General features: G+C 41.0%; 1 protein-coding gene and 1 long non-coding RNA gene across 2 annotated transcripts in view; one reads left to right on the top strand and one right to left on the bottom strand.

The window, feature by feature from the left end:
* Positions 1-16,788, top strand: part of LOC134292999 (uncharacterized) — a 22,075-nt gene extending 5,287 nt beyond the window's left edge. Inside the window, exon 2 of the long non-coding RNA XR_010000067.1 lies at positions 14,280-16,788. This is a non-coding gene — a long non-coding RNA (uncharacterized LOC134292999). The remainder of the gene's footprint in view (positions 1-14,279) is intronic.
* On the bottom strand, positions 2,610-23,026 carry dynll2 (dynein light chain LC8-type 2). Its single transcript, XM_003229831.3, has 3 exons — positions 22,799-23,026; positions 9,214-9,352; positions 2,610-4,478 (listed from the first exon to the last, which is right to left on the bottom strand). The coding sequence occupies exons 2-3, from the start codon at positions 9,343-9,345 to the stop codon at positions 4,341-4,343; spliced, it is 270 nt and encodes an 89-aa protein (XP_003229879.1). The 5' UTR covers positions 9,346-9,352; positions 22,799-23,026; the 3' UTR covers positions 2,610-4,340.

The following is a 23,026-nucleotide window of genomic DNA, read 5'->3' as shown; positions in this document are numbered from 1 at the left end:
GAGAGGCAGGAACAGCTCTATTATTCCTTGGTCTAGAACAGGGGTCCCCAAACTAAGGCCCGGGGGCCGGATGCGGCCCTCCAAGGTCATTTACCTGGCCCCCACCCTCAGTTTTATAATATAATATTTTTATATCAGTTTTAATAATATAATATATTGTATATACTGTACATATAATATTGATTAAATATTATAATGTTATACAATATAATACTAATAATAATACCATATAATAATATTAATTATATGTTATATGTTACATATAATATTAAAGTATAGTGGTATAGTTCAATATAGTAATATATAATGCTAATATTGTGCTATGCTAATAATAATAATAATATATTGTATGTACATACAGCTGCTCTGAGTCCCCTTCAGGGTGAGAAGGGTGGGATATAAATGGAGTAAATAAATAAATAAATAATTTTAGACTTAGGCTTGCCCAAAGTCTGAAATGACTTGAAGGCACACAACAACAATCCTAATTAACTTAACTATCTCATTGGCCAGTAAGAGGCCCACACTTTCCATTGAAATCCTGATAGGTTTATGTTGGTTAAAATTGTTTTCATTTTTAAATATTGTATTGTTCTTTCATTGTTGTTGTTTTGCACTACAAATAAGACATATGCAGTGTGCATAGGAATTTGTTCGCATTTTTTTTCAAATAATTCGGCCCCTCAAGTCTGAAGGATTGTGGACCGGCCCTCTGCTTTCAAAGTTTGAGGACCCCTGGTCTAGAAGTAGATCCATCCCAACAGCCACTGCTCTGGACTCAGAATGAAATAGAGGAATGGGCAGGTATAGCTCCAATATGCTTAGGCCCAAGAGTAGATAAAAAGTCCTCCTTCCACCTCAACTGCCTTCAAAGGGAGAGACGAATAGACAAGAACCAATTGAAGGGCATACCGTTCTAGCACAGGGCATCCAATTTGCAAGGGTGGTGAACCAATTTTTAAAAATCAACCCCTCCCCACCCTATCCTTAGTTTTGCAATTTCAGAATAAGCAACTTCACTGCAGACTTCAAAGAACAAATGTGCCACTCAAAACGGTATGGTTCAAAGGGAAAAATGTGAGTGAAGCAGTGCATGGCAGCTGCCGGGAAGGGAAAAAAAGAGGTCTCCCTCTTCCCCGTTACTATGCAAATGTTTTCATTCTTCTCCTAGAATGTCTTTCGATCCCTGGCAGAGTGTGTTAGACCAACAACATAGAGAAACAGCTTGAAATATTTATGCCAAAATTACAAAATCATGTTTGAAAGTAACCAAAAGCTGTAATTGGCAGCACCAGTGATGTACTTTTATTCATCCAGGTTCCCTTATTCCTAAAGAATACATCACTTCTGCTGCTCTATCATCTGCATCTCCAAAGACTTCCAGTATTTTTTGTTGGTCATGGGGGTTCTGTGTGTTAAATTAGTTCCAGGTCCATCATTAGTGGAGTTCAGAGTGCTCTTAGATTGCAGGTGAACTATACATCCCACTACCAGATCTACTGGTGTTTGTAAATCCCTCCAAAGACCACCAGTATCTTTTTCTTGATCATGGGGGTTCTGTGTGTTAAATTAGCTCCAGGTCCATCATTGGTGGAGTTCAGAATGCTCTTAGATTGCAGGTGAACTATATGTCCCAGTACCTATACATCATGGTGAATTATCCCCAAACCTCTCTAGTATGTTCACTTGCTGATCACTTTCTCTTTATATATCTGTGGAATAATGTCCAGGATGGGAGAAAGAACTCTCATCTGTTGGAGGCAAGTGTGAATGTTGCCACTGGCCAGCTTGATTAGCACTGAATGGCCCAGCAGCTTCAATGCCTGGCTGCTTTCTGCCTGGGACACAGCATATCATTTGAGAACACAGAAATGCTGGACCACTCTAACAACCACTATGTCAGATTACAGAAAAGCCATTGAAATCCACAAGCATGTGGACAATTTCAACAAAAAGGAAAAAAACCAAATTAACAAAAATCTGGCTACCAGTAAAAAAATTTTTTTTAAAAAAAACAACTCTAAAATCAGGACAGTAAATAAAGAGGAACACTCAGAAAATGGGAATTCCAGGCAGGAAGCTAACACCTCCTAACAAAGAATCCTTCCAGGCAGGAAGCAGCCAGGCTTTGAAGCTGAAAGGCCATTCACGCTTGCCTCCAACAGACAAGAGTTCTTTCTCCCACCCTGGATATTATTATATAAACCCCACTTGCCTAGTTTCCAACAGGCCTCACAACCTCAGAGGATGCCTGCCACAGATGGGAGTGAAATGTCAGGAGAGAATGCTTCTGGGACATGGCCAGACTCACAACACCCCAGTGTAGATGGTACTCTCAATTTCAAACACCTCCTAACAGATTTGAAATAGGCTGCACTGAGACCAGAGGCAATCTGGACAAAGCATTGCTTCCCAAATGTTGGATTGCCACTCCCATCAGCTCTAGGGGATTATAGGAGTTGCATCTCATATTCTGGAAGGCCACATTGGGCCACTTCTGCATTAGACAGACCCAACCCTAACCAATGAGGCTGATCCAGGAGCAAAATCAAAATCATTATCTTTGGAATGCTCTCTCTGATCACAACGAAGAACCAAACAGGACACTGTTTTCTTAAATGTGTCAATTCCTTTTTAATGTCTTTGAAAAATAAAAAGGTTCGTTTTGAGCAACTGCAGTTAGGAAGGGGATGCCATTTGGGTTTTTTTTTCCTTTGCACTCCATGAGGCGTGAGCATATTGACAAGGTTAAGACTCATGCATGAAAAAATATAGGAAAAAGAGGGTTAAGGAGGAAAAGAAAGAGACAAGACATTCGCCTTTTTGGAACAGGAGTGGGGTTCTCGTTACGAACGCGACAAAAACTGGGTCAAGCCCAGTTTAATCCAAGGCACCACCCACCCCACTCTCCGCTTTGAATCACAGCCAAAAATTGAACTGCAACATTGATTTTGGACGTTTGGGTTCGGGTTTTTTTCTTTTTCAGGATGGTTTCTCTGGAGTTTTTTACAACGTTCTAGGGATCACTTTGGGTTTTGCTGTTTTTTCAGAAAGGGACAGCGTCAAGAAAAGAGGGGCGGAAAAATGGAAAATGGCCATGCGTCTCTTCCCACCGACTCCAAGATATACAAGCGCAGATGGGTGCCAATATTTTCACAATCCAAGCTCAGGAGTCAATTTCCTAACTAAACAGATAGCATTTCTGAATGCTTCCCTTACACTTCAATGCAGTCCTACCCCCAAATTTATTTAGTTTACTCAGCATGAGTCTGGCCCCTCAAAAAAAGAGGAAAAGCAATTTGACATGATTGCAATCAAACCTGAAATACATAGCTATGCGGAAAAAAGAGAATGTTATAATTCTGCATCTGCTTCTGAAGATTCGTCTTAAGCATCGGGAAGGGAGAAAGAAAAAAATCATCAAAAAAAATCCCGCCTTTAGAGATGATGGTCTTCAGTACAGACAGACAGACCGAACACAGCAACAGCGACACCAAGCCACTGGGTTTGGACAGGAATTCCCCCACATGACGGGGAAAATAGAAAGCGAGTCACAATAAGGCAACGCTGACTCGAAAGAGGGACAAGAGTGGGAAAGAAGCCAGATCACGAAGGCCCAGCAAAAACGCTCCTAAAACTCAAGAGGCAAGGCAAGACTGGACCGACAACCGCTTTGGAAACACGCTTTAAATAAATTCTAGCTCAGGACTAAATCACAAAGCTTCGCTTTTCAGATCTGCAAAAAACGGTGGGGAGAATTTGGGCCGACAACATCCAGGATGTCGTCTCATTTCGATTCATGCAGCGGTTTTTTTGGAGAGGAAGACTAGAAAGAATAAAACTTTGGGCACCTTACTCAAATTCAAATGCCCCTCCCCAATTGATTCCCCTTTGTTATTTTGACGATTTTCCAAGGAAGTTCAAACCAAAGGATTTCTTTTGTGGAATTTAAAGGTTCTCTTTTTTTATTATTTATTATTTGTCATGATCATTATTATTTCTTTTTTCCCACTTAAAGGCCATGGATGAAGCATTTTACAGTTCTCCTAGTGCAAAGGAACAGAAATAAAAAAGAAAACAGAACAAGAACCCAAAAACAAATAAAAAGGGTGGGGAGAAAAAAAAAAGGATTTGCTGCCTTTCTTCTCCCAGGCAACAACAAAAAATATGAACAGAACTTTAGGTGTTTTTTTACTGCAACATATACACATTTAATATAGTATACAGTCCATGCAGCGGCACAGCCATGGCGAAGGGGGCCGGGCCCCCACCTTCTTCAGTGCACTACAGTCCGTGTCCCGCATCCGCCGTGTCCCTCATCCACCGATGTCACCTGCCTCCTAGCCCGACTTAAAGAGCAGGATCGCAACCTGGCCCAAGTAGAAATAGATGAAATGCTTCGTCTCGTGCGTTACATAGCTGCCAAAATTCCTGCCCACGATGCAGTGCCAGGTGGGGTTGTATTTCTTGTCAAATTCCTGGAGAACAAGGAAGAAGAAAGCAGGAAACATTAATGTTAACAGCGGTCACCAACGGAGATACCCTATTATTAATAATAATAATAATAATAATAATAATAATAATAATAATAATATACTATGTATGTGTGTGTGTGTGTATATATATATATATATATATATAATTCTTACATATAATAATTACTATGTATATATATATGTGTGTAATTCTTACATATAATATGTAAGAAAATTGCACAGACAGACTACAAACAGAGGCACAACTATGTGGCCCAAATGATTCATTGGAACTTATGCCTCAAGTACCACCGCCCAGCAGCAAAGAACTGGTGGGATCACAAACCTGCAAAAGTGTTGGAAAATGAGCATGCAAAGATACTGTGGGACTTCCGAATCCAGACTGACAAAGTTCTGGAACACATCACACCAGACATCACAGTTGTGGAAAAGAAAAAGGTTTGGATCATTGATGTCGCCATCCCAGGTGACAGTCGCATTGACGAAAAACAACAGGAAAAACTCAGCCGTTATCAGGACCTCAAGATTGAACTTCAAAGACTCTGGCAGAAACCAGTGCAGGTGGTCCCAGTGGTGATGGGCACATTGAGTGCCGTGCCAAAAGATCTCAGCCAGCATTTGGAAACAATAGACATTGACAAAATTACGATCTGCCAGCTGCAAAAGGCCACCCTGCTGGGATCTGCGCGCATCATCCGAAAATACATCACACAGTCCTAGACACTTGGGAAGTGTTCGACTTGTGATTTTGTGATATGAAATCCAGCATATCTATCTTGTTTGCTGTGTCATAATAAAATAATATACTTTATTTATATTCCACTCTATCTCCCCGAGGGGACTCAGAGCACATTACTGGTACATATATGGCAAACATTTAATGCCGTTATACAACTGACAAAGGCAGACAGTACATAAACAGAGGCAAGGCTTCCCTCCTCTCATCTCTGACATCCAGCTGTGCTCAACTCGGCCATGGGGTGGTGCTGTTGTTTCATTTTCCACACCGAGGACACATCCATGGATGTCTTTCCTCATCAGATTTTTTCTGGCATGTTTTTTCACAGCACCTTTTACCTCCCCGCAGACACGGTACTTATTTATCTACTTGCATTGTTGTTTTCGAACTGCTGGTGAGCAGAAGCTGGGCTGACGACGGGAGCTCATCCCGACCTGTGCTTGAACTGCTAACCTTCAGGCCAGCAGGATCTTCTATAGCAGGCGGTTTAACCCGCTGCTGAGCTAGCCTGACCCTCCAGAATGGACAGAAGCACAAAGCGCTCTCATTGAGTCCTGGATTGCAGCAAGCACCCAGAAACCCGAAACCAGACACAAGATATGCTAGTTGGGAGTCAGCCAAGATGTGGTTGAATACCACTCCTCGCTTTCAATGGCTGAGCTTTAGCACACCAAGTTAAACCACCAGGTGAAGTTGGCAGGGACAAGAGAGGGCTTTTTGAGTGGTGGCTCCATGGCTGTGGAACTCCTTGCCAAGGGAGATTAGGGAAGCCCACTCACTCATGTCTTTTAGGAAGCAGCTGAAGACCTGACTGTGGGATCAAACATTTGGCCCATCCTAAGACATGAGCTGGTATGACCTGATGGATTAATATTAATTCGAACACAGACTGGCTCTGACTTTGGCTTGAAACTTCCCCTTTTGTAATGGTCACATGGTTTTAATTGTTTTAATTTGATTTGGATACCTGCTTTTATTTGTATTTTCTGTTTGGTTTTTCTACATGTTGCATTATATGTGGCATTTAATTCTGCCATTATGTAAGACCGCTTTGGGTACCCCTGGGGGAGAAGAGCGGTATACAAATTAAATAAATAAATAATAAATAAATACCAGTTGCAGTAAAATCTTGTCAATCAAAAGCTTGACAGTCTGAAGCCCGGGTCAGGGTGAGCTCCTGGCCTTTAGCCCAGCTTCCTAGGCGGTTTTAAGTCCAGGTATCCCCCAATGTTCCTCACAACTCTCCTTGGAGACAGAGCACCAAGAGCAGGCATTGCTGGGCTTCTCTTCCCTAAATGTCTGGGGTCCAGAGGGAGAATGCCAAGTGAACAAATGGCAAGCTCAGACAGCTAAAATATGGGGACAAGCAGTGTGCCAATCATACAAGGGGCACATCATACAAACTCTACCCCAGTCTGTGTGTGTGTGTGTGTTGGAAGAGACTGACAGAAATATTGAAAATTATCAGTATATTTTTAATTACAAAGTGATGTACAGGCACTGAAAGAGTTAAAATGGTACAATGACTAAGCAAAACCAGTAGGGTAATATAAGCAGGTGTGCCTGTGAGTTAGTTGCTCCTCCTGTGTGAAGACCTCCTCCTGGGCACAGAATGCCTTGGTGTGAGGAGTGCTGTGCTTGAGTGCCCCAAGGAGAGAGCTGCTTCAGTTTGAAGACTGAGAGAGAACCACAGCTTGAAAGCAAGAAGCTGAAGCAGAGATATGACAAGGAAGTATAGAGAACTTTGTTTATGTTATGGAAACCTTGTTTTTGTAACCATATTATTTTTCTACAAGAAAAGCCTCCGAAGGAAGATAACAATAGTGTGTGTATGTTTGTATTTCGTCTTATACTGGCTACTGGTTCTGGGTCACGCTGCTGCTGCTGCTAAATAAGCTACTCTGCTGTATACTTTTGTGGTGAGGGTCTTTTGTTATTAAGCCCATACGCCAAACAGAGATAGACTAAGTCAGGGGCCCCCAAACTAAGGCCCGTGGGCCTGATGTGGCCCTCCAAGGTCATTGGCCTGGCCCCTGTCCTAAACTTTAGACTTACGGTTGATCTAAGTCTACCTGGTCTTTGGAGGTCTCTTTGCTTAGCTATGGCCTTATGAGATTGTCTAGATCAGGGGTCCCCAAACTAAGGCCCGGGGGCCGGATGCGGCCCTCCAAGGCCATTTACCTGGCCTCCGCCCTCAGTTTTAGACTTAGGCTCGCCTAAAGTCTGAAATGACTTGAAGGCACAACAACAACAATCCTACTTGATTATCTCATTGGCCAGAAGCAGGCCCACACTTCCCACTGAAATCCTGGTAAGTTTACAGTATGTTAGTTAAAATTATTTTTATTTTTAAATATTGTATTGTTCTTTCATTTACCAATATTGTAAATGAATAACATGGTAATAATATATTGTGTATACACATAATATTGATAATAATATTATAATGTAATACAATATAATATTTATTTATTTATTACAGTATTTCTACCCCGCCCTTCTCACCCAATAGGGGACTCAGGGCGGCTAACAATAATACAATATAATAATATTGTATAATATAATAATATTGATTATATATTATATATTAAATGTAATATTACTAATAATATTACAGTATAATGGTATAGTACAATATCTATATATATAAATGGGTGATGGCATCACGGCGACCAACAAAACAACAAAACTACAGACCCCCCAACCTCGAAATTTTACAACACAACCCATCATCCACGCCTCTAGGTTGATACAACAAAAAGAAAAGAAAAATAAAGTCCTAATTAGAGGGAGAGGAATAATTGTTTTTATCCAATTGCTGCCAGTTACAAGGCTAAGCTCCTCCAACTTGGTCTCCTAGCAACCCAATAAAAAATGATAAAAAAACACTAAAAATAATTAAAAACACTAAAAAATTAATACAATAAAATACTATAATAACAGAAAATAACTAAAAATAATACAAGAAAATAATAAAATATAATAAATAAAAAGATAACTTACAATAAAAATAATTTAAAAATACAAATAACGTCAAATAAAAATTACACAACAATTTTTAACCAATACCACCACCACTTTGCCACTGCAACGCGTGGCCGGGCACAGCTAGTAGTAATATATAATGTTAATATTGTGCTATGCTAATAATATAATATATTGTATGTACATACAACTTGTAAGCCGCTCTGAGTCCCCTTTGGGGTGAGAGAGGGTGGGGTATAAATGTAGTAAATAAATAAGTAATTGTTGCTGGGTTGTTGGTTTTTTGTTTTTTTTTTGCACTACAAATAAGACATGTGCAGTGAGCATAGGAATTTGTTCCTTTTTTTTTTTTTTTGCAAATGATAATTCGGCCCCTCAACAATCTGAGGGACCATGAATCGGCCCTCCACTGTTCTAGATGGCTTTTGGAAGTCACTTTTCTTACCTATGGTTTTATGAGATTGTCTAGATTGTCTTTGAAGGTCTCTTTGCTTAGCTATGGCCTTATGAGATTGTCTAGATGGCTTTTGGAGGTCACTTTCCTTACCTATGGTCTTATGAGAATGTCTAGATGGCCTTTGGGGGCCCCTTTCCTTACCTATGGTCTTATGAGATTGTCTAGATAGCCTTTGGGGGCCCCTTTCCTTACCTATGGTCTTATGAGATTGTCTAGATGGCCTTTGGGGGCCCCTTCCCTTACCTATGGTCTTATGAGATTGTCTAGATGGCCTTTGGGGGCCCCTTCCCTTACCTATGGTCTTCTGATGGCCTGATGTTTATTCATTCAGTTGTTTCCAACTCTTTGTGACCTTAGGGTTGACCTGAAATGACTTGAAGGCACACAACAACAATCCTAATTTTGGACTATTTCATCCTAGTCCAGCCCCCTAGCAGTCTGAGGGACTGTGAATCAGCCCTCCACTTAAAATTTGAGGAGCCCTGGACTAAAATCAAGCAGATTTTTCTGACACTCCCCCACAGCCCCTCCAATACCTTTTTGATATATGCTGCAATGTCCTTCTCTATGTTGTACTTTTCCATTGCCTGCGTGGCACAATCGACAGCATCCTGCTGCATATCTTCAGACATGTCCGCATTTTTGATCACAGCCTTCCTATCAGACATGGTGGACCTGGAGAAGAAGCAAAAAGAGAAGAAAAGGGGGAAAGGTTAAAGAGGAAAGCTGCTCCAGAAGCCATTTCCGAAGACGCCTGTTACAACACAGCTTGAAGTCAAAGCTATGCTTCACGACACCCCACTCTCCATATCCTTGCCTCCTGACTGGGACCAACATGTGGGGCAAAACATCTGGAAGACACTAGCTTGGGGCAGACTGATCTAGACTTTTTAAAGTGCAGTGTGGTGGTACTCCAACGCCCATCAGCTCCCGAAGATGAGGAACTAGCAAGGGTGGACTTGCTCAGCTCCATTCCAAATGCAGGTGATATGAGTCCATTGCCTGCCTATCACAAAACTTGTGCACTTATTAATCCGGTGGCATGTACTGGACCAGGACTTTGAGAGAAACACGGTTGGAAACCCAACGAAGCACGAAATTCATTCCATGACCTTGAGGAAGTCACTCTTCTGTAACCAGCCTACGACACAGGGCTCTCTCTTGGTGAGGGATAAAGCAGAGATTAAGAGCCATTTACGCCACTGGAGTCAAAATGGAAATATTAAGAGGCAAAGCTAGGCCATGATCAAGCTAAAACAACTTTTTTTTTTTTTGCTATACACTCATGTGTGGGTGTTAGGTTTGAGCGAGCCCAAGACTTTCTTCTCAAAGACAAAGGCATCTCTTTGTGTCAGCAACCAGCTCGTTCGAGTCACCAGTGCGCATTATTCCTCGGGCAACGTGTCTGACATTCGTAGCCCTAGCAGACGGCCAATCCATCCCTGAAGCTATATCCCTGACCTACAAACATATTCCATAGTTGACTTATTAACAAGAGATGCATTTATTTGAAATGACACTACTTCATGAAGCCATTGCCTGGGGATGAGCCTTGCTAGCTAAACGCACAGATGTCTATTATACACAGCAAAAAAGGAAAAGTATGGTATATAATAATGGTATATATAATACCATGGTATTATATGGTATATAATAGGGACCCCTGATGGCACAGTGTGTTAAAGCACTGAGCTGCTGAACTTGGGGACCAAAAGGTCCCAGGTTCAAATCCCGGGAGCGGAATGAGCGCCCGCTGTTAGCCCCAGCTTCTGTCAACCTAGCAGTTCAAAAACATGCAAATGTGAGTAGATCAATAGGTACCGCTCCAGCGGGAAGGTAACGATGCTCCATGCAGTCATGCCGGCCACATGACCTTGGAGGCATCTATGTACAACGCCGGCTCTTCCGCTTAGAAATGGAGATGAGCACCAACCCCCAGAGTCGGTCACGACTGAACTTAATGTCAGGGAAAACCTTTACCTTATGGTATATAATATAATACAAGGTAAGTTATGTTGTTGTTATACACTTCTATTGTAATGTAGTCCCTTGTATGTTGCGATTTTAACATCAACTTAAAAATAAAATACTGTATAGATGAATAACTACTGTTTTAAACCATCTCGGGTCTGGATTGGGTTTAAATTAACCCGGTAATTGACCATAACCCCGTTCCTGTTGTTTATCCAAATAATAATCTTAAACTTAGTTATGTATCAATACAAACGAAGTATAATACAGTATAGGTAACCTGTATATATAGTGTCTATTATCAAAACAGTCCAATCGTTGTCTTGATAATATTCTCAAGATCTGTAGTAGTATTGTTCAAGGTGAAATCATTCAGAGTAAATAAAATGCAGTATAAATTCCTCGTATAAATGATAACAAAGTGGATTTACTCCATGATGGAAAGAGTTCACTGGTAGGTTCCACCTGGACATTATATATATACAGGTTACCTACACTGTATTATACTTTGTTTGTATTGATACCATAACTAAGTTTAAGATTATTATTTGGAATGGGGTTACGGTCAATTAACGGGTTAATTTAAACCCAATCCAGACCCGAGGTGGTTTAAAACTGTAGTTATTCATCTATACAGTATTTTATATGTAAGTTGATGTTACAATCGCAACATGCAAGGGACTAACATTATAATAAAAGTGTATAACAATGTAACTTACCTTGTATTATATAATATACCATACTTTTCTTTTTTTTGCAATGAGCCTTGCTAGTCAATCACAGCATTAAAAAAGGAAAATTAGGGGAAAGGCTTTATAACTTTAGTGCCTTTGAGATGTTTTTTCCCATATGACCTATAATGATAATAACTTTATTTTTGTAACCCAGGGCGGCTCACATGGGGACTAAACTCAACAAAATACAAACAATATAAAATGCATTCTAATCATAATAATAAATTCAGATACAGGTAAAGCTCATGTTAAAATAAATGTGTCTCTAAAATGCTACTCTGTGCATACAGCACAGGAAAGAGGCCAAATTTGGTAGGCAATGTAAGATGCCTCATGTCTTTGGTCCTCCTCAATATTTTTGGAATCAAACCAGATGGTATCATATGGGTTGATCCAAATATAAACCATACACATAAACCAAAAAAAAAACTGCCTTTGTGCTTCAAACCATTTCTAGTTCTACAGAATCCTGAAAATTGTAGTTTAGAAAAAATATGAAATTGTGTTCTCGAAGGCTTTCATGGCCAGCATCACTAGGTTGCAGTGAGTTTTACAGACTGTATGGCCATGGCCCAGAAGCATTCTCTCCTGACGTTTCGCCCACATCTATTGGCATGCATCCTCAGAGGTTGACTGTTGGAAACTAGGCAATAATGTGGAATAATGTCCAGGGTGAGAGAAAGAACTCTTGTCTATGTTTGAGGCAGGCGTGAATGTTGCAATTGGCCACCTTGATTAGCATTGAATGGCCTTGCAGCTTCAAAGCCGGGCTGCTTCCTGCCTGGGGGAACGCTTTGTTGGGAGGTGTTAGCTGACCCTGATGCATACCCTCAGGAAGCTGGAATCTGGAGAATGTTAAATCGCCTCTGCGTTTTATATGTTTATATGGCATTGAATGTCTGCCATTATATGTGCACATTGTGATCCGCCCCGAGAACGGCAGAATATAAATACAGTAGAATCTCACTTATCCAACATAAACGGGCCGACAGAACGTTGGATAAGTGAATATGCTGGATAATAAGGAGGGATTAAGGAAAAGTTAGATTATGATTTTACAAATGAAGCACCAAAATATCATATTAGACAACAAATCTGATGGGAAAAGTAGTTCAATACGCAGTAATGCTATGTAGTAATTATTACTATATTTACAAATTTAGCACCAAAATATCACAATGTATTAAAAACATTGACTACAAAAATACGTTGGATAATCCAGAACGTTGGATAAGTGAGACTCTACTGTACTGTAATAATGATGATGATGTTTTCCTGCCTGGACTTCCCCGGTTTGCTGAAATTTGCTGCCAGAGAGCACTAGGTCACACTCCCAAATTACAAAGCCTAGAAACTCTTGAATGCTTTTCTACAGAATTAAACTGATTCATTCCCACTCTTGTCAGAGCCTCAATGGTGTCTTGGTATCTTCTAAAAAGCTCACCAAACACCTTCCAAGTGCAAGTAGCTGAAATAAACACCTAGACAGGTGACACTTTGCTTTATGCTTAGCACAGTTTCCTTCTCCTGCAGCAGAAGTGGGAAAAGCACGGCCTTGTGAATGTCGGTGGTCTGTCACCTCCACAGAGAGATGCTCCAAACTGCAATTGGTTCAGGGAAGAAGCCTAGCCACTTCTTGTGTTTGGGGGGAGCCCTTTGATCCATAATAAATGCATGCAACTGGACTCAAATCCCAACTCCCACGCGTAAGGGCTCAACGCCAGCGTTTGGGTGCAGGCTTTCACAAACAGCTGCCAAATCCACCCACTGAAATAACTCGCATCGCACCCACCTTTGTTCATAAATGGCAGCATATGAGCATGAATAGCCCCTCTGCCCACCCACGTTTGGAGACACAGGCCTCCTTCTCCCCAGCTGCCTGAATGACAAACACCAGAGGGTTAGAGAAGCATTTGACTTAGTGTTGGAGCTACTGCACAGAAGCTGGGAGAGAAGCCCTGGTTGCAAATATAAAGCTGTTCTCCAACCGCTCAGTCACATAACATGCAGCAATGTAATTTTAAAGATAAAGCTAATGTGTTGTTGAAGGCTTTCATGGCTCATTGTTGTGAGTTTTCAGGGCTGTCTGGCCATGTTCATTTGTGTGTTTTTGTATTTGATATCACTGTATGCTGGTTTTATATCTGAGCCGCCCCGAGTCCCTCTGGGGAGATGGTGGCGGGATACAAAAATAAAATTATTATTATTATGTTCCAGATGCATTCTCTCCTGACGTTTTGTCCACATCTATGGCAGGCATCCTAAGAGGTTGTGAGGTCTGTTGGAAACTAGACAGGTGTGATTTATTATCAATGGAAGGTCCAGGTTGGAAGAAAGAACTCTTGACTGTTTGATGCAAGTGTGAATGTTTGAATTGATCACATTGATCAATTCAAACATTCAATTTTTACATTGACTGCAGATTCAAAGCCTGGCTGTTTCCTGCCTGAAGAAATCCTTTGCTGAGAGGTGTTAGCTGGCCCTGATTTTTTCTTGTCTGGAATTCCCCTGTATTAAAAAAACTCTAAAATCAGGACAGTAAATAAAGAACACCATTCAAAAACCAGGAGAATTCCAAACAGGGCCATCTAACACCTCCCAATAAAAGATTACCAAAACTGGTAATTTTCTAAAAACTTTTTCTGTTTCGGCGTAATTGATTTTAAGCATCACAGTGACAAGACATGTTCCACACTTTATCTGGCGGTTACAAAACAAATACAATCTTAGCAGAGCGTTCGCTTGCTTGTCTTCTTCTGAGCACTACCATTTGTCAACAGTGGTCTCCTTAGAATAACAACTAGAACTTCATATCCTATATTTAGACCATGTAACATAATTGGCTGCAATACAACTATGGGTAACGATACACATATTTTTTCTCTCTCTCCCTCTAGAATGTATGTGGAGTGTGAAAATTTTCCACCAAGCAATATAGTATCTCCGATGACGGCTCCCACCAAAGCAGCCTAACAAAATCCCACGTTTCGTCAAGAGGATTAAAGGCCGTCCAGCAGTGAACTCAGCATGTATTTGCCAAGTGACACTTCCCTGGGTTTTAGGGAATGTAAGGCATGACTTGTAGAATCAGGTTACTAATTCACAAGATTGACACGGATTGTGCCAGAGCCAATTAATGCAACCTATTTGCGGTACAGCCACACATGGACCGTGTGGAAGAACTTAGCATAGAGAAGAGACTTCTCAAGATGGAATGGGTAACAGTTTGGCATTTGCAAGTTCCATGTCACAGGCTGAGGACCTTGGAAAACTACAAGTCCCATCAGTCCAATCCCTAGGAAAGGCATGTTCCTGAAAGCTCTGCACTCAAGCCCAGATGCTACTAGGCAAAATAGACTAATTGTCTGACTAGGTATGTGCCCATTTTCTATGTTGCTAAAAGAGAGGCAATTAAAGTATAATGTAAATAGGTACAGATCCAGCATCCTGACTCTGGAATTCAAAACCCACTGGGGTGTCTGAGATAGTGCCACCTTTGTTTTCTGAGGTTGAGTGTTCACCAACTTTTTTCATGCACATTATATTAAAAATATTGCGTACCAACTTGGGTACCCAGGGTTGCCCGGACTATTCGAAAAAATCCGTTTTTAATTGTACAAAATGCATAAGCTTGTGGGTGAACAACTCTCACCATGGCAGGTTAACCCCAAAATCTTCATCAGTACTTAAAAGTGTGTTATGGTGGGCACATTTGTTCTGGATGTATCATGGGTGGGCTTCAGTGTGCGCTCTGGCTGTAGGGTAAACTACAACTCCCACTATGGCAAATCAGTCCCTACAAACCCCTCCAGTAGGTTGAGTTAATCATGGGGGTTCTGTGTGCCAAATCCATAAAGTCCATCATCAGTGAAGGTCACAGTTCCCCTGGTTGTGGGTGAACTACAACTCCCAGAAAGGAAGGTCAGATTCCCCCAAACCCCTCCAGGAATCAAATTTCAGCATATCAAGTATGTGTGTCAAGTTTGGCCCAGATCCATCGGTGTTTGGGTTCAGAGTGCTCTCTGGATGTAGGTGAACTACAACTCCCCTAAATAAAGGTAAATTTTTCCCAAAGATGGCCAGTATTTTTTGCCAGTCATGGAGGCCCTGTGTGCCAAGTTTGGTCCAATTCCATCTTTGGTGGAGTTCAGAGTACTCATTGATTGCAGGCGAACTATACATCCCAGTATCCACAACTCCAAAATGTCCAGGCCAATTCCCCTCACAAGCCCTCAAATTTTTGTTGCTGTTACTATTATGTTCAGTTCCTGTAACCCAGGGGTCCCCAAATTAAGGCCTGGGGGCCAGATGCAGCCCTCCAAGGTCATTTACCTGGCCCCCGCCCTCAGTTTTATAATATTTTTATATCAGTTTTAATAATATAATATATTGTATATACATATAATATTAATAATCTTATGTTATACAATATAATACTAATAGTAATACCATATAATAATATTAATTATATGTTATATATTGCATATTATATAATAGTATAGTGGTATAGTTCAATATAGTAATGTATAATGCTAATATTGTGTTAAGCTAATACAGTAGAGTCTCACTTATCCAAGCTAAATGGGCCGGCAGAAGCTTGGATAAGCGAATATGTTGGATAATAAGGAGGGATCAAGGAAAAGCCTATTAAACCTCAAATTAGGTTATGATTTTACAAATTAAGCATCAAAACATCATGTTATACAACAAATTTGACAGAAAAAGTAGTTCAATATGCAGTTGTTATGTTGTAATTACTGTATTTACAAATTTAGCACCAAAATATCACGATATATTGAAAACATTGACTACAAAAATGGCTTGGATTATCCAGAGGCTTGGATAAGTGAGGCTTGGATAAGTGAGACTCTACTGTAATATATTGTATGTACATACAGCTGCTCTGAGTCCCCTTCGGGGTGAGAAGGATGGGATATAAATGCAGTAAATAAATGCAGTAAATAAATAATTAATTTTAGACTTAGGCTCTGCCAAAGTCTGACATGACTTGAAGGCACACAACAACAACAATCCTAATTAGCTTGACTATCTCATTGGCCAGTAGCAGGCCCACACTTTCCATTGAAATCCTAATAGGTTTATGTTGGTTAAAATTGTTTTCATTTTTAAATATTGTATTGTTCTTTCGTTGTTGTTGCACTTCAAATAAGACATGTGCAGTATATGCATAGGAATTTGTTTGTATTTTTTTTCCAAATGATAATTTGAAGGCACACAACAACAACAATCCTAATTAGCTTGACTATCTCATTGGCCAGTAGCAGGCCCACACTTTCCATTGAAATCCTAATAGGTTTATGTTGGTTAAAATTGTTTTCATTTTTAAATATTGTATTGTTCTTTCGTTGTTGTTGCACTTCAAATAAGACATGTGCAGTATATGCATAGGAATTTGTTTGTATTTTTTTTCCAAATGATAATTCGGCCCCTCAACAGTCTGAAGGATTGTGCCCTCTGCTTAAAAAGTTTGGGGACCCCTGCTGTAACCACTCAAATTATTATTATTTGAAACACAACAAGATGAGTCCACAGCAGACACTCTGCTGGGTGCTGTATTGGATCACACGTCAGACACTTCCCAAGTGTCTAGGACTGTTGTTATTGTTGTTATTATTATTACTGTAATTTTCAGAATCCTCTACCCATTGTCCAATGAGACAGTGGGAAGCTAGGTTAAATTTGGAGCAGGAGAGTTGAGTTGATGGGCATGCCGACCTTTGTGACTTGGCAATCCAGAGCCACCAAAAGGATCTCTGTCCATCTGATGCTGATCTAACTCCTTCGGCATCTTCATGATTTAGATTGAGCGAGCAACCCAGCTTGACCCCAAAGTCCGCAAGGTGGAGCGAGAGGGTAGCTTGCACACACACATTCCCCTTTTCTTGGCTGGGTCCCAGAATGGAACCGAAGCACCGTTACAGCAATTAAAGACGGCTATTCTAGAGGAAAAGAAGGAGTTACATAATAGGCCCGGCCAAGGTTACAATCGTCCAAAGCCTTCTCTTTCCATCTGCAATTCAAGACTGACCCTGCAAGAATTAAATACTAATAACCAGCGAAGAATCCCGCCCAACCTTTTAAAGATGGGCCCCCAAGGGTGGAGCAGAGAGAACCCCACAGAGTTAATAGTTCCCAATCTAAACATCGCCAGTTCCCTAACCCATTCCTCACAGGGCTTGGTTTCCACATTTTTGATCCTTCTCTGAACATGTTCCAGTTCTGTCCATCTTCTTGAACCGTGGTACGCAGAACTGGACACAGGGTTATTCTATTCTAGGTGTGGTCTGATCAAGGACTAACTTTTCCCAGCAGGCCAAGAATACATGTAGTATTACTAATGATATTGCAATATAATGGTATACGTAGTACAATATAGTAATAAATAATGCTTATATTGTGCTATGATAATAATATAATATATTGTATGTAGTGTATATTCTCGAGTATAAGCCTAGTTTTAAGCCCTTTTTGGGACTGAAAAAAACCCTCCTCAGCTTATACTCGGGTGAGGGTCCTGGTGGGCTTATATTCAGGTCAGCATATACTCAAGTATATATGGTATATTTATTATTTTTCTCTATTAATTATTATTACATTTATTATTTCAATCTATTATTATTAAAAGGATACATAAGCACATTTACATTGAAGATGAAAATAATGATTTAATCAGAGTTGAAGAGTCATATATTAAATTACAGTTTGGTGTAAAGATTCAAAAATATTTAACTACTGATGCCTCAATTAATGTAATTTTATTGATATCTCGGCTTATACTGGAGTCAATGTTTCCCCAGTTTTTTTGTGGTAAAATTAGGTGCCTCGGCTTATATTCAAGTATATACGGTACATATAACTTGTAAGCCACCCTGAGTCTCCTTCTGGGTGAGAAGGGTGGGATATAAATGTCGCAAATAAATAAATGGAACCTTGGAAAGCAACAACCAGGCTTTGAAACTGCAAGGCCATTCAATGCTAATCAAGGTAGCCAATGTCAACATTCACACCTGCTTCAAACAGACAAGAATTCTTTCTCCCACCCTGGACCTTCCAGATATATAAACCGCACTTGCCGAGTTTCCAACAGGCCTCACAACCTCTGAGGATGCCTGCCATAGATGTGGGCAAAACGTCAGGGGAGAATGCTTCTGGAAAATGGCCATACAGCCTGGAAAACTCACAGCAACCCAGTTATTCCAGCTGTGAAAGCCTTCAACAACACATTGAGCATCACAACCTGCTCCTTGGGCAGACATTCTGGTCATAATAATAATTATTATTATTATATATAACTCCGTATCTCCTCAAGGGACTCAGGGCGATTTCTGATACAACAGAAACATACAAGTTAAAAACATAATGGATTTTATAATCGGTTAAAATGAAACAAGGATGTACAGACATGCACACAACTAATGCTTCGCCCTGGCATGTAATAGGTGGATGACAGTGCACCACAATGGACTGTTTAATTGCCGAGATGCTCAATGGGGATCATTAGGAAATCGATGCACATCCCAGCATTGGTTGACCCATGAGACAGGGTTCATTTCCCCCATAGCAATGAATCAGTCAAATAGCTCCTTCCCTAGTTGAAGGTCTATATTCTCACAGCGCGGCTATGCAATCGGCCCTTGGCTATCACCATCACAACTATTTATTTATTTATTTATTTATTTTTCAAACTTATATGCCGCCACTCCCCTAGGGCTCGGGGCGGCTTACAAGAACCGGCTAAAATCAACCATTTAAAAACATCTTTAAAAAACAACTATTATTATGAGGATTTGTATTCTAAATGGGATTCAGTGCAGTAAACGATAGTATACAGTTGAAATAGACTGCCTGCAGCAGAGTTACAGACGGCTTTTTTAGGTCAAAAAAGCCCCAGCGACAAAATAGTTGACGGCAAAGCTGTCCTAACATGGTAGCCATGCATTTTAGATGGCTGAAGTCCCCAAGCGGTTTTCAAAGCACAACCCAGCCATTGAAATGGGACGCAACTTTCTAAGAAATTAAAGTTTCTAGGGTGCTGTGAGTTTTCCGGGCTGACTGGGGATGTTCCAGAAGCATTCTCTCCTGACGTTTCGCCCACATCTATGGCAGGCATCGTCAGAGGTTGTGAGGTCTGTTGGAAACTAGGCAAGTGGGGTTTATATATTTGCGGAATAATGTCCAGGGTGGGAGAAAGAACTCTTGTCTGTTGGAGGCAAGTGTGAATGTTGCCATTGGCCACCTTGATTAGCACCAAATGGCCTTGCAGCTTCAAAGTCTGGCTGCTTCCTGCCTGGGAGATTCCTTTGTTGGGAGGTGTTAGCTGGCCCTGGTGGCGTCTTGTCTGAAATTTCCATTTTTTGAGTGCTGTTATTTATTTGCTATTTTTTTATACTGGTAGCCAGATTTTGTTTGTTTTCATGGTTTTTCTCCTTTCTGTTGAAATTGTCCACATACTTGTGGATTTGCTTTTCTGTGGAATCTGACATGGTGGTTGTGAGAGTGGTCCAGCATTTCTGTGTTCTCCAATAATAATCTGTGTCTAGGTTGGGTCATCAAGTGCTCTGATTTGGCTGACTTCTCTGGTTGTGTTAGTTTGCAGTGTCTTTCAAGGTTCCTTGATTCGTGTTTGGTCAATGCTGCATTTGGTGGTCCCTATGGATTCTTCCAGGCAGGAAGCAGCCAGACTTTGAAGCTGCAAGGTTAATCAATGCTAATCAAGCTGGCCAACTGCAACATTCACACCTGCCTCAGGCAGGCAAGCGTTCTTTCTCCCACCCTTGACATTATTCCACACATATATAGACCCTGCTTGCCTACTTTCCTCCGAGGAAGCCTGGCATAGATGTGGGCGAAACATCAGGAGAAAATGCTTCTCAAACATGGCCATACAGCCCGGAAAATCACAGCAACCCATATGGGTTAAATGTCGTATCGATCCAAAACAAACCAGGAGAAGGTTCCTAAGTACAGTAGAGTCTCGCTTATCCAAGCTTCTGGATTATCCAAGGCATTTTTGTAGTCAATGTTCTCAATATATTATATTTTTGGTGCTAAATTCGTAAATACAATACTTACAACATAACATTACTGCGTATTGAACTACTTTTTCTGTCAAATTTGTTGTATATCATGATGTTTTGGTGCTTAATTTGTAAAATCATAACCTAATTTGATGTTTAATAGGCTTTTCCTTAATCTCTCCTTATTATCTAAGATATTTGCTTATCCAAAGTTCTGCCAGCCCGTTTAGCTTGGAAGAGTGAGACTGTTATGTAGTTTCATTGCTTGTGGGGTTGCATTATTAAATGTAGAAGTGTTTACATCTAAAATTTCCTAAAAGGAGCCGATCAACAGCCAGAAGTCTTAATGCTTATTAGTCTTGCTTTAGCATCTATGTTAAGTATGTAAATTTTATTGCTGTCAAACCTGGGGTGATGGGCCCACAAGAGAGGTTCTGGCAAAGGGCAGGAAAAGAGGTTCCCTGGAAGGCGTTTAAGGGAAGCACCTCATAGGAATCCTCCTCCCAACAGGACTTTCTTGGATCCTGCCCAAAGAGGAGCTCCAACTGCAGCGTTGATGCTTGGGAACAACCTTTTTGATTCAGAAGGAGGCATAGGTAGCCATCTCCCCAACCAAACACACTCTAGAACAGGCATGGGCAAACTTCGGCCGTGGACCATATTTCAGTCCCTTGGGACCATTGATGGTCCACGGCCCACAGGTTGGTAACAACTGCTCTAATGTTCCATGTATTTTAAGAGTGAATTTTACCATTCTCTATTTAAAGCTGTTGTACACCACCTCAAACCAACTCAAAGAGAAGCAGGTAATAATTTTTATATTATTATTATTATGATGGAGTTTTCTTCTCTAGAGGCTTTTAAGCACCGTCTGGATGGCCATCTGTCAGGAGGGCTTAGATTGTGTCCCTGCACAGCTGAATAGTGTTGGACTGGATGGCCTCTTGGTAATAATGTTTATATTATTATTTTTATTATTATTATGATGGAGTTTCCTTCTCTGGAGGCTTTTAGCACCGGCTGGATGGCCTCTTGGTAATAATTTTTATATTGTTATTATTATTACTATTATTATGATGGAGTTTCCTTCTCTGGAGGCTTTTAAGCACCGTCTGGATGGCCTCATGGTAATAATTTTATATTATTATTATGACGGAGTTCCCTTCTCTGGAGGCTTTTAAGCACCGTCTGGATGGCCTCATGGTAATAATGTTTATATTATTATTATTATTATTATGACAGAGTTCCCTTCTCTGGAGGCTTTTAAGCACCGTCTGGATGGCCTCTTGGTAATAATTTTTATATTACAGTAGAGTCTCACTTATCCAACACTCGCTTATCCAACATTCTGGATTATCCAACCCATTTTTGTAGTCAATGTTTTCAATATATTGTGATATTTTGGTGCTAAATTCATAAATATAGTAATTACTACATAGCATTACTGCGTATTGAACTACTTTTTCTGCCAAGTTTGTTGTCTAACATGATGTTTTGGTGCTTCATTTGTAAAATCATAACCTAATTTATGTTTAATAGGTTTTTCCTTAATGCCTCCTTATTATCCAACATATTTGCTTATCCAACATTCTGCCAGCCCGTTTATGTTGGATAAGTGAGACTACTGTATTATCATTATTATGATGGAGTTTCCTTCTCTGGAGGATTTTAAGCAGAGGTTGGATGGCCATCTGTCAAGAGGGCTTAGCTTGTGTCCCTGCATGGCTGGATAGGGTTGGACTGGATGTCCTCTTGGTAATAATTTTTATATTATTATCATTATAATGATGGAGTTTCCTTCTCTGGAGGATTTTAAGCGGAGGTTGGATGGCCGTCTGTCAAGAGGGCTTAGCTTGTGTCCTTGCCTGGCTGGATAGGGTTGGACCGGATGGCCTCTTGGGGTTCTCTGCTTCCAGATTTAAAGGGCCAGCACAGCCAAAGGGCCCCAGAAGCCCCCAAAGCCTTGAAGGCTCCACCCTGGAGACTTCAGGCTTGACCTTGCACCTGTCAAGGCAAGGAAAAAAGAGCCAAATCATGGCCATCGTTCAAGGAGGAGATGGAGAGGCAGCCCTTGCAGCTTAGGGAAGGCAATGGGAAGCCCAATTGACCCCTCCTTTGCTGCAGAGCCCAGGGAATGAAAGGAAGCAGGAGAGGGGTGGGCAAGAGGCAAAACAGGGGAGCAGAAGGGGCAAAATAATTGAATGTTGAATGTTTTCTATCCACCTCAATGCAATGCAGAGGGGCGTGGATAGGACAGGAGGAAAAGAAGATGTCTTAGTATTATTCCCTGCAATGCAATGAGAGTCAGAATGCAGTGCAATAAGAGCCACAGTGCAATGTTGCAATGCAATGCCAAACCCTCCCAAAGCCTTGTTTACCTTCACAGTGTCAAGGCAAAGCCTCCCAGTCCTTGGCCAAACGGGTGCTCGAGTGAGGAGTCTCTCTGCCTTCCCAAGGCGCGGCCCCCCAAAGGCTGGGCTTCCTCTCCTTCTCCTCTTTCCCAGGAAGCACAGGCACCAGCGTCGCCCGGGGAGAAGCCGCTGCCCGCCTTCCTTGCTCCCTCCTTCGCTGCTGGCCGCTCTCTGGCGGGATGCCCGGCCGGCCCC

The sequence above is a fragment of the Anolis carolinensis genome, unplaced genomic scaffold, assembly GCF_035594765.1.
Source record: "Anolis carolinensis isolate JA03-04 unplaced genomic scaffold, rAnoCar3.1.pri scaffold_7, whole genome shotgun sequence".
Lineage (NCBI taxonomy): Eukaryota > Metazoa > Chordata > Lepidosauria > Squamata > Dactyloidae > Anolis > Anolis carolinensis.
This window is presented reverse-complemented; position numbering and strand designations above follow the sequence as displayed.

Bases quoted from the DNA above. Each gene is read 5' to 3' on its own strand.
- dynll2 (XM_003229831.3), bottom strand. From the start codon at position 9,345: ATGTCTGATAGGAAGGCTGTGATCAAAAATGCGGACATGTCTGAAGAT. The intron at 4,479-9,213 runs GTATTGGAGGGG...CTTGTTCTCCAG, and splicing joins TTGCAGCATATATCAAAAAG to GAATTTGACAAGAAATACAA.